General features: G+C 36.4%; 1 protein-coding gene across 1 annotated transcript; it reads right to left on the bottom strand.

The window, feature by feature from the left end:
* Window positions 1-4,401: 4,401 nt before the first annotated feature.
* slc39a1 (solute carrier family 39 member 1) lies at window positions 4,402-11,008 on the bottom strand. Its single transcript, XM_044173157.1, has 4 exons — window positions 10,716-11,008; window positions 9,273-9,403; window positions 8,175-8,489; window positions 4,402-6,676 (listed from the first exon to the last, which is right to left on the bottom strand). The coding sequence occupies exons 1-4, from the start codon at window positions 10,828-10,830 to the stop codon at window positions 6,323-6,325; spliced, it is 915 nt and encodes a 304-aa protein (XP_044029092.1). The 5' UTR covers window positions 10,831-11,008; the 3' UTR covers window positions 4,402-6,322.
* Between the last annotated feature and the right edge of the window lie 1,492 nt (window positions 11,009-12,500).

The raw sequence follows: 12,500 nt of genomic DNA, 5'->3' as shown, positions 1-12,500 counted from the left end.
AATCACATCGACATTACAGAAAACACAATGACATTTCACGAAACACATTCATTTTGAAAACACATTTCACTAAAATTGTTAACAAATTACCAAAAGAGAGAACACAAAAACAAAAAAGAAACTGCAATGACATTTCTGAAAACACAATAAAATTAGAGAAAATATGTTAATGAAATAGAAAGCATAAAAACTTTTTAGAAAACACATTAACAAAAAATCAGAAAACACAACATTTCAGAAAATGTGTTAACAAATCAGAAAACAGCAACATTTTAGAAAACACGTGAACAAAACTGTGACTATTTTGTTCATGTGTGTTTCGTCCAGTGTTTTGTGCCTCTGGGCCACCGTACTCTGGACTGATGGTCGTTTTCATCACACATAATTTTATTTTCAAACATAAGCAAATATAACTGCATCTCAAAGACAAACTAATGAATGAGTGGATACGTAATTAAGGTTTTTACGTGATTTTTATGTTTTTCATTCATGTGCAGATTTGAGCTCCACACACAGTCTGTTAGGTATTTACCTCTTAGACATCACATCCCTCCTGTGTCCAGCGCCACGCCTGGCATTCCCGCTGTCATTCATTCAGGCTGGATGTTAACCCAGCACATGTGACATGAAAGGTTGGATTTGAGACGACCACCTGTGAAGGACTCACACTTTCAGCTTCACATTACACATTCCTCTCTTTGAAATCCTCATCAGAGGGAACCACTTGTTTTGCTACCCAGATTATGGATTACTTATCCATGATTGCACAACATCAGACAACTTGCCTCTCTTCTAGTTCCAGTCATTAATTACAGTAACTGAAAATCAAATCACGTTTGCTTTTATTTTATGGAGATTGATGATAGTTTGTCATCTTTCAATTTCTGTATTCATGTCATTTTTGCTTCACTTGCAGAAATGTAAATTTTTTGCCTCACTAACAGCATCTATGGATGGCAATGTCTGTCGGTGGGCCACTTTGGTCCAGATTGAAATATCTCATCAACTATTGGATGGACTGCCATTTTGTACAGACAGTTATGGCCGCCAGAGGATGAATCCTACTGACTTTTCCTCTAGTGCCACCAGAAGGTTGACATTTGTGGTTTTAGGTGAAATGTCTCGACAACTACTGGATAGATTGCTGTGAAATTTGGTACACACATTCATGTTCACCTCAGGATGAACTGTAACCACTTTGGTGATCCCCTGATTTTTCATCTAGCGTCATCATCAGGTCAAAACTTTAATTTGTCAAATACTTTGGTTTATGGCCAAATATTTGCAAAACTAATAGTTTTCCCATCAGCCTCAGCTGTACTTTGTGTTTAGTGCTAATTAACAACTGTTAGCATGCTAACAAGCTAAGCTAAGGTAGTGAACATGGGCAAGTTCATATCAAATCATATCTGGTTTGTTCAATCTGTACAAAACACAAAGTCTAAATGACAACGGTTTGTGGGGGTTATGTGCCAAATTATTTCTTGGTCAAGAGCAGGCAGATTTTGCTCCCAGTCTTTATGCTAAGCTAACGATCACCTAGGTCTATCTACATATATAATGGACAGATGTGAGAGTGGCATCAATCTTCTTATCTAACTCTCTGCAAGAAAGTGAATGAGCAGCTATTTTGACCTCTTTCCGGTCAGAACTGAATTGTGCATTAATCAAATAATTGTTTATGTAATTGAAAAGTTTTAAATGATCAACCACTGCTTGCATATTTTTGTCTTCCCTCTTGACATTGTGCACCCCAAGAATAAAGCATGCCATCACAGCATGAAAAAGCAGACCTTGTGTAGGTTTCGGACATAATCTGCTTCATGTTCGAGAAAGCAAAAGGGGAGAATACAGTTGAGTGCCATCGCTGACCTGATAGAAGAGGTTAATGAGCTGTGGGTGAACAGAGGAATCGTCCGTTTCACATTAAAGCTCGATGCTCCACTGGGTCTCCCTCCTCCACACTGAGGCCTCTGTCATCCAGAACTGGCAGACTTACTGTACTCTGCTATTGTTCCTCCATCAGCACCTCTCATTAGTGGATGAATAACCTCCTATTCCCTCACAGAGACAAACTGGGGTTAACAATGCCTCCATGTATCACATCAGACATGGCTACAAGTGTTTTTTTCTCTGGTATATAATATGAAGTTCTTTGATGTAAAGGAATTCCTGCCAGTTATGTCACCCTGCGAGCTAACAAACAGGTGGAAGAAGTATTCAGATCCTTTACTCAAGTAAAGGTACTAATACCACACTGTGAAAATACTCCACTACAAGTAAAAGTCCTGCATTCAAAACCTTAAGTAAAAGTATGTAAGTATTATCAGCAAAATGTACTTAAAGTATCAAAAGAAACTCATTATGCAGTAGAATGGTCCCTGTCAGTGTATTACTATTATAGATGATGTTTTTGGATTGCTGCTGCATTAATGTGTATGTTGCATTTTAACTACTTTATATACTGTTGGGCAGTTTAATCTGCAGCACTGCATCATCTTCTATAAGATCATCATATCTTTGTAGCGTTGCTGTCCTGTGAGAACCACATATCTCTAAAAAGTCAAGAAAAACAGGCCTGTTTTCAGCTTTGTGGCGATGCATTTTCCAGCTAATCCAAGAGGGGGTTTTAAATAGCCAATTTATCTTAAGAAGTAGGAGAATTTTCTCATCCCATAAATAAACACTTAATCCTTCAGTTTATCAGAAAAATTCAAATTAGAAATCACCAAATTTGGAGATAAATGGTTTTCACTGGACAGGAAGGATATGGAAAATTGTAATCTGAAAAGTAACTAAAGCTGTCAGACAAATGTAGTGGAGTAAAAAGTACAATATTTACCTCTGAGATGTAGTGGAGTAGAAGTATAAACTTGCATAAAATGGAAATACTCAAGTAAAGTACCTTGAATTTGTACTTAAGTACAGTACTTGAGTAAATGTACTTTCCTCCACATTATGAATCAGACTATTCCGCTGTTTGAATGTATAAAATATTCATGTTATCTATAATTTGAAGGTGTTCAGAGGGATATATGGTTCTATCCATCAGATGATACAGAGCATTCAGGGCTGAAACTGAAGATCTACATATCTAAACTAAGTAAAGTAAGTAAGTAAAATTTTATTATTTGATTATTACAACAGTGCTGCAAAGTTTTTCACTAGTGTCAGACTGTTTGAAATCTGAAGACAACAAGGACTTAAAATCACAGGAATATTTAAGCAAATAGGTGCTTTTCACAGCACACATTTTCACTTGTCTAAGTGGGGGGAAACACAGGTGTTACAAAGAACATTAATAAAGCTCTGTTTTATTCAAGTGTCCTAGTAAGCCATGACAGTGTGACAGTGAGCCAGCATGCAATTTGGCCATCGTTATTTAATTAATTACACCTGTGCTTTACACTGTTGTATGTCAAAATATCCTCTGTGGAAAAGGCAAATTAAGCGAGATGGCCAGAGGGCTTTTTTCAAAGTTAAAATATTAGTAATCCTAAACACTCATCACTTAAGTATATTCCTAAAACTAATATTCCAGTCCTCTGATACTGCATCTGCGAAATACTGTCCTTATTAGTGGAGGCTATCAATCAGAGGATCAACACTCCCACCTAGTGGCACCAGTAGTCTGCTGCCACATTATCTAAAGGGCACCCAATCCCCCACAAGCCTACATCAGAGTGGAAACCTGGGGAATAAGGAAGCATTCAGTATCAGTTAATACTGTCATTTAATTTAGGATTTCTTTGGATTAGAATTAAAGGAAGATACATTTAAATCTGTAAAATATGGTCTTAAATGGTGCACTATACCAAAAATTACATAGGCATCAATATCCTTTAAAAAAGGAGGATCACACCACTTTTTTTTACAATGATTACACACTGCCCTTGCAAACAACAATAAAAAAGTACTAAAAAATTGCACTTAGTTTTAGTATAGGCTACTTTATATATATATATACATATATATATATATATTATAATGTATATTTCCATTCTTGATTAATTTATCTAAAGAGACCTATTTCTGACATTTCTGACTAATATTTCACTTAATGTATTAACTATATATAAAAATCCTTGACTAAACTAAAGTGCAGTTGCTATTTTGGGACACCATTAAGTTGTTATTAAGTGAATCTATTTTTTTTAACATGTACTTTGTGTATATTCATATTAGATTACCTAATATCTTTTAGACACGTATTAATATACAGTACATTTATTATTCAAGAAATATTTGTTTAGCATACTTTAAATATATAAATTTTACCCCGTAAAGAGTAATTTGAGTAAATTGAAGTTATATTTAAAGAATGTCTTCATTAAGTATACAACTTTACGCAAGTTTACACAACAGACAGACAACTTTATGAATAATCATAAAGGCACAAAATAATACATGTATGTTTACTTGCAAAAAGACGGGTGATGTTTTTACAAACAAATGACTTTTTATACGTTACAATGCACAGGTTGGTGTTCTGATAACAAGCACCTTAACAACACTGAAGTGAGAGCGGCGGCATTCATTTTGGGGAACAGTTTCATCATACTCGTTTCATTAGTCTTGATCAGATTGACTTTAATGGAAGAAATGTTGATAATGTGCACATCTGCACAAAATATGAGACATGCCACATTTGAATCTGCATCAACAAAACTTTTTTTGCTGACATATGTAACCAACCGACACCTTCCTACTTCCTGCTATTTGTTCTGATGAGGAAACAATGTGACCATCATATGACTAAAACAGGAATTGTGACTAAACAGATTTATAGTTTACAACTATAATTGCACACATGGACTTAACATACTAGTTAACTTTGAGTGTAAGAAGGCTGAAAGCACAGATATACTGGACCTACTTTAACTGTGCTATAGGCCTACTGTTTTTAAAATGTATTGTTTGTCACTTGTCGTCCATTCTTTGTTAAAGCCACTTTACATGTGGGGATCATGAAAAATACAGTTTTGGCCCTCGGCTCATACTGTAGTTTAAGTTTTACCCAATGTGCTGTACTGTAGTGTCCTGCTGTTTGATTTCTTGATGCAGATACAAATATGTGCACTAGTAAACGTAAAGCATCTGTATTTGTCTACAATCAAAATAGAGAACTAAAAGCACTACATAGAGAAGGTGTTTCAATAAAGCAGCATTAATTTCTGTATTTACAATGCACAAACAGGCTGGTCTAGTTAAAGTGGACAAAGTGACCAAACAGAATGGGATAAACTAGGACAAAGGTCAACGTATTGTATAATATAGCAATCACCTTGTTTAAATAGTGGGTTGTTAAAAGCCAATTACATTTTAGCCTTGCTCATTTGTAGAGATAATCATTCATTCTTTAAAATGAATGATTATTATAAAAGTGCAAACAGAATAAAAAGAAATCCCACATATTTTCTCATCATTGCCCCTCTTTTCTTTTTGGCATACAACTTCTTAAGGCATCAGGGAGTCAGTTTACATTTACACAAGTTTACTGGACAAAAGTATGACATTTTGACTGATGATCCAGTTTGTAATGAGAAGTAAAAGCAGCCTAATGCTGGAAACTACATCTAAAAGCATTGCACTAAAATGCCAGTATTTACCAAATAAACCATAGTCAGTGGAAACACCATCAATAACACTTTACAAAGGCCAACCATCCAGCTGAGCCTGTGGTGAAGAACATACCATGAAATACTTCAACAAAAGTAAAGGCACAAACAGTGCTTTTTGGAAAGAAGAAGCTTCCCGTTTGAATTAGTTTGAAATAAAATGTAAACATCAAAGATCTGGAGGCACTGATATACGGACATGATTGAATTAATTACAAGGCGTAACGCAGGCCTTTTGTTTCCAGTGGTTTCCTCAATAGTGTCAAAGGTCAAAGACTGTGGTTTTGTTTGCAGGTCCAAAGCATATTTGAAAACAAGGCCAGTGATGAGGTCACTTCTTTTCTCTGTGCTTCACTCAGTCGTTCAACAAACTTACCATTACAATAAGTGTTTACTCTTTAAATAAAATCCTCTTAAAAAGAAATTATATATACACATTTCATTTGGACTGCTCCGTTATAAAATGTTTTAAAAGTATATTGAAAGCAATAAAACACCAGCATCTGCTGTCATGCTCCCTTTGATATTAAAAACTCCAGAGTTGGATGTAACAGTGCGGCAGTAAACCCACTTCTTCTTTTCTAATGAAGACAGTTTGTTTTTCTGTACAAAAGTCACCCACACACTTGTGGATGCTGCAGTAGTTGGCACAAAGCACCCAGGTCACATCCTGACAGATATGCCAGCTGATATGACGACTGGTCTCAGCCCAAAAACGTCAGAGCTGCCATGATGCTGAAGCCCAGCAGGATGAAGAGCACCTTCAGAAGCTGCTTCCCGGGGGAGTTGAGCTCATGTGGGAGGATCTCTAGAAAGGTGATGTAAACAAATGTCCCTGCTGCGAGCCCCTCCAGGATGGCCTGGATTAGTGCTCCAGCTGCTAGTTGAGCCTCCATCACACTGATGCCGATGGCGATGCCTATAGGTGACATCATGGCGAACACACCGATGTAAGCAGCCACCCATAATGGACGAACTGCGCTCTGGACCAGCTTCACAGACAGACTGAACACTATGATGCTCTTGTGGACAAGTATAGCGATGCAGATCTCTAATACCTGGAGAAAACAAAGAGGTTGTATGGTTATTTCTACCTCCTTTAATAGCTTTTATATAATAAAATTAAGAAACAGCCTGCAAAAAGCAATAGTAAATGTTGATGACTCTGTATATAAAGGCTTGGTTGAATTTAAGTGGGTAAATAGGATTGGACAATAAGACAATATATACTACACGACAGTATACATTTTTGCCATACTGTTTATCCCATGGAAGCTACGCGTTTGATATCTCTGGTAATATTAGGTCATTGTGGTTAATGCTGCAAATCAAAAAGCAGGTCTGCTTTATAGCAATAATAGATTTTTATATTAGCTTTATCAATTAAGTGTCCTGATTTTTCAGGTATTGAATTTGCTGGATTAGCCAAAAAAGAAGACATTCATGTCTGGTTGTTTTATCCATTAAGTGTTATACATATTCTTAGATATACTGCAATAAAGGATTTATCCATATTGCCAACTTAATCATTTTTCCTTTGTTCTAACATATATTACTGTAATTTTCCATTATGTAGTGACAAATATTTATATATACTTAGGTCCCCCTTGAAAATGAGATCTTAATTACAAAAGGGATTTATCTAATTAAATCAAGTTTAATATATTATTTCATAATCAATCAATTAATTATTTAAAGTTTACTGTTCTAAATAGTGAAGTAAATTTCCAGCTGAACACACGTAACACACATATTTATACATTTATATATAGACGAAATGTCCTGAGGGGACACTGATAGTACTGAGATGGTTTAGGCCGTCTTGTGACCAGAAGACAGATCTGACTCGCATGACAGCAAGATTCCTTTCCTGTCGAAGCGTCCTGAAGCTATAAACTGAAACCCTGCTTTCTTCTGGCTATATGAGAGTGCTGTGAATAGGATTCCAACTTTATCTGTACAGCACTTTTCTAAGAAATATGTTTACAAAGTGCATGACATGTAATAAAGCCAAAAGAACCAGAGAGCTAACTTTAAATAAGAATTTGATTCTTTACAAGTGCGGAGGGGGGAAAGTGGAGAAAACAACAAATGCTGTATATTCTGTAGATCCTTGAGCAGATTTAAAGGTGCCCTGTGGAGTTTTAGACCTCTAGCAGCGCTATGGAGCTGTTTTTCTGAGTGAGTTCCCATTTTGTTTATCTTGTGCATGCAGGTGAGGACGCACCAATGTCCTACCAATGGTGTCACATTATTCCACTGATCAACAGGTGGTGGTAACACGTCAAGATATGCTGCAATGCACCAACAAAGGCAGGGAAGAAGATAAGTGCAAGCTATTAAACATGGATGTCAACAATGCTGAACTTAAACTACTTAATAAATCGGCTTTGTAAATCTTTTATGAGGAGGGAAATGCACTCAAAGCACTTGTTAGACCTCAAGGATAGACACAATGCATTTTGGTGAGTAATACTGAATGCAAACATTGTTTGTTTACAAGAAAACTCCACAGGACCCTTTTAACATCAGGTGAAGTACTTTCTGTCATCTTACCTTTGAGTCAGTGCTCTGCAGGCCGATAGCAAGACCCTCAAAAACCGAGTGGAGCGAGAGGGAGAGGAAGAGCATGAAGGAACGAAAGGGGGAGTGAGCCTGAAAGTCAACATGGACGTGGTGGCCGCTGCTCTCCAGATCAGGGCTTGTTCCTTGACCCTGCCCGTGTCCGTGCCCATTTCTGCTGGCGTTTATAAGGGGCGCCCTCTCCTCCTGAGCCCCTCCCATCTCCCGACAGTTCAGGACAATCCTCTCCAGAATGAGCACCGTGAAGAAGCCGGCAGCCATGATGAACTCTGGAAGGGGGAAACTGGTCTGTTTGAGACCGGCATAGAGAGATTAATCAGTCTGATAAAGTCAAGAATTAGGAAACAGAGATATTAAACAGCCTACACTACAGTTGTGTCTATAAAGACCCTCAGTCATCAAGGACAGGATATCTAGAAGTGCTATGTCAAAAGTAACTGGAATAGCTGTTTTATTCTTGAAGAATGTAGTTACTACAAAGTTCTTCTAGTAACTGTCGATCACTTGTTCTCACTTAATTCTGCCGTTTATTTGCCTTTTTTGTTCTTTAACTTTCTTGAAGAATAAATGCAGCTGAACGTTTTATTCTTTAAGAAAATAAAACAGCAAATACAGCTGCCTTTTACTTAGTACTCCGAGACAGACTACACTATGTTTAACATACAAGGACAGAAAATTAATCACCAACAATTTTGATAACTGATCAATCGCGTAAGTAAATTATCAAGTAAAAACACCAAACACTCTCTGGTTCCAGCTTCTCAAATGTGAGGATTTGCTGCTTTTTTCTGTTTTATGTCATTGTGAATTGAACATTTTGGGGTTTTGGACTGCTGGTTGGACAAAACAAATAAATTGAAGAGGTCACTTTGGGCTCTGAGAAGTTGAGATGTGCATTTTTCACTACTTTCTGACATTTTATAGACTAAATGATTAATAGATTAATCGAAAACAATATTGACAGATACATTTACGCTTAAAATAACTGTTGGTTGAAGCCCTAGTGTGTATATAATACATGTGAGACTTTATTCAGACCCTTTGTCCAAATCAGTCCATACTTGGACGTACCTCCACCTTCCAGGCATCCAGCTCAACACTGATGTCTGACAGATAATCTGGAATGATGTCAAGGAGACACGCTGCCAGGAAAACCCCACCGGCAAAACAGCTGATCAGACTCAGAACTGTGCGGTGGGTTTCTGCAAATGGAACAATAAAACATGTCTCGTTTCAACATGAACCTACACACAATGGTAAAGTTACTACAGACAAAATGCCATAAACTGCAGAATCAACAAAGCACATTTTCCAGTTTTAGCCGCAGTTATGTGTTACTCTGATTTTGCATCTCTCAGAAAAATATCTATTAGTGAATCATGATTCTCTATGTTAATTACTGGGGTATTTTACATTTTCTAACTTGTTATTATCAATGGGTTATATAAAAACCCTGATTACTTAATTGGCCTATAAGACAATCCAAATGAAATCACTGCCACTCTTAATTGTTGGAAGATCATGTGACACATCATGATTAGGAAAGCACAGAAGTCAAAATGACTCAGCCTAGCACACACGCATAAACAGATGTAATGGAGAGAAATTATACTTTCACTTCCATATAAGAAAGCCAAAGTTCACCATCCAGACAGCCTGGTTTTGCTTGTTGAACACTAAATTAAACGTGACCATGTGCTAAGAAGGCTTTGGGTTTCAGGTTCATCCCTATCAGGTGACTCCAGCCCAGCTGTGAGGGGAGGGTTTATTAATGGTAGTGATGAACTTACACATTACCTATTTAGGTTGACATAAATGGCAGTAACAATGTTATGTGCAATAGTTTGTAAACAATGTGCATACCATCACAAGCCATATGGAAATGTTTTAAGAAAATACATTAAAATATTTCCGGAAAAATTATCTGTTTCTGCTAATAATGGTGGTTGTTTGACTTATGATCAATGGTTGAAAGCCACCCATTTTTAACCACTTTACCACTACTCTGTTATCACTTCGTTAATGGTTTCTATGCCACAGTTGATAAAATCAGTAGCAGTTAATTGCCTTTACAACACTATCTACAGCTAAAACATGTGATTCAGTTAGACAGACGGCTGGTGAAACCACTATCCTGTAGACCCTGTACTTTCCGCTGATCTTAGGCGCGACCATTACACCAAACTTCGTTAAAGGTTCTGGCCATTTAAAGTTTGCTTGTTTATTTGCAAATGGTTACACGTCGTAGAATAGGAGTGAAAACTGCTAATGAATCAGTGACTTTCCTTTTTTAGTTCGGCATCAGAGTAATACAGCAACAAGTAATCCAAACAAAGTAAAACGTTTAAATTGTTCGCCATAACCCACATTGTTTATCTGCGATTGAAGGCAACTTTAATACCCCCTTTATTGAAAGATGAATATAACAGCGATACAGGATATCTTAATGAACACCAATATTAACGTTAACAGTTGCTTATATTAGCTGCTTAAGTTATATTAACGTTTACCAACCTGTCCCGTTTGTGTCTCTGAACCATCTGATTTTAGCAGGGATGAATCCAAAAAGAAGGGTGAGAAGCAATAAACCGATCAGAGCGCCTATTTTCACCTGGAGCAAGTATTCCATTTTGTAGCATAAATTGTCAGTTCAAGAGTGAGGTTCGGTTCCTAACTGTACTATCATTTGATTAGCTGTGAAGCAAGCCGAAGCTTATTACTAGCCGATACGAAGATAAGCGTTTCACTGAGACAAGCAACCAGTTTTGTTATTTGGAAAATGTTTCTGATGTCTACGGTGGCCGCGAAGGGTCAAAAACAGTATCGCGAAAAAACTGAACAGGGCGACAAATTATATATATATATGTATATATTTACTAGCCTACTTATGATAACCGTAGACCACATATACAGTCTGTGATAATAACAAAGCATAGCCTTGTTGGCCTATGTTGTAGAAAGTGTAATTAGCTGTTAGAACAGTCTGTTTAGAATAATTTTATTTCTTTAACAGAGCCTTAATAAAAATCAGTGGTGGAAGAAGTTCTCATATATTTTACTTAAGTTAAAGTACCAGTACAACAATAATGAATCTTTTGGACTTTACTATAATTATGCTTTTGGTGTAATATTGAATAATTTTACCTCTTTGGGCAATTTTTTCTAACCCATGTGAGAAGTTTAGAGGTGAAATCTCTCTTTTGAGTACTTAATAAGTACAATATTTCCCTCTGAAATGTAGTGGAGTAAAATCATAAAGTAGTATGAGATGAAAATACTCAAGTACAGTACAAGTACCTCAATTGTACTGAAGTACAATACTTGAGCAAATGAGTAGTTACACTTCATTTATTGAGTAAATATGCTTAGTTATTTTCCACCACTGATAAAAATCTCAATAATAGGCTTTATTGCCTCTTTGTTTGGTAATAATGTTAATCTGCCTAGCAGTTGCAGTTTAACTAGCTTACATCCACCATTTTGACATCTTTTATCTAGCTTACTCCCCAAATGCCCTTGTTGAGGCACTGTCTGTAGGTACTCTTTTTATTTTTTGATATGCGATTTGTTAGTTTAAATCTGTTAGATTAGCCATAATACGATAGTCATAATACTAGCTGTCATGCTAAGTGTAAAGTGTTGCTAATATACTTTATTTTTTTGTGTTATCCCAAGTTATGTTAGCTTAGTTTTTATTTATTTTCATAATTTTTTTGTTATTGTTTGTTTTTCTCCTTAAGGGAGGAGATGTCGTTGTGGCTTCTTGACCTCTCCTGACACATCTCTTATTTTTTAATAATCTGGATTTTATACAGCCTGTGAGTGCGAAAAACAAACAAACAACCATTCTAGCTGACTGTAAGCTAATTACTGTTAGCTAACTGTTGATGTTATGTACTTTTCTCCTTTTACTTTTAGTTTACTCTTGTGGACTCCATGCCTATGTTTAATGCTACTGGATTAAATACTGTGTTGTATATATACTTTGTTTCTTCCTGGTATGAGGGACAATGTAGGCCTAACTAGGTTTATTGGACTTGAAGTCTACACTTTTATGAAAATCAGTTTCCTTGTTGCTGCAGGCCTACTAATTCATTTTTACAATATGTTTGGTGTAGCTAACGCTTGTTTTACGGTATATTTCTTTCTGCTTTGTAATGACTCCAATACATGTTTTCAGTGGTTCACAATTGCTTCCAATAAAAATCTCAAAGGCCAACTGCTGTTTTCAACTTTTCTTGGAAGTGTGTTTAACAGTGAGGGCAGAAGAAATGCATTTATAAATGCTGGTAATCTATT

The sequence above is a fragment of the Siniperca chuatsi genome, linkage group LG1 (genome assembly GCF_020085105.1).
Source record: "Siniperca chuatsi isolate FFG_IHB_CAS linkage group LG1, ASM2008510v1, whole genome shotgun sequence".
Taxonomy (NCBI): domain Eukaryota; kingdom Metazoa; phylum Chordata; class Actinopteri; order Centrarchiformes; family Sinipercidae; genus Siniperca; species Siniperca chuatsi.
The sequence above is the reverse complement of the archived record's forward strand: the minus strand, read 5'-3'. Positions and strand labels throughout refer to the sequence as shown.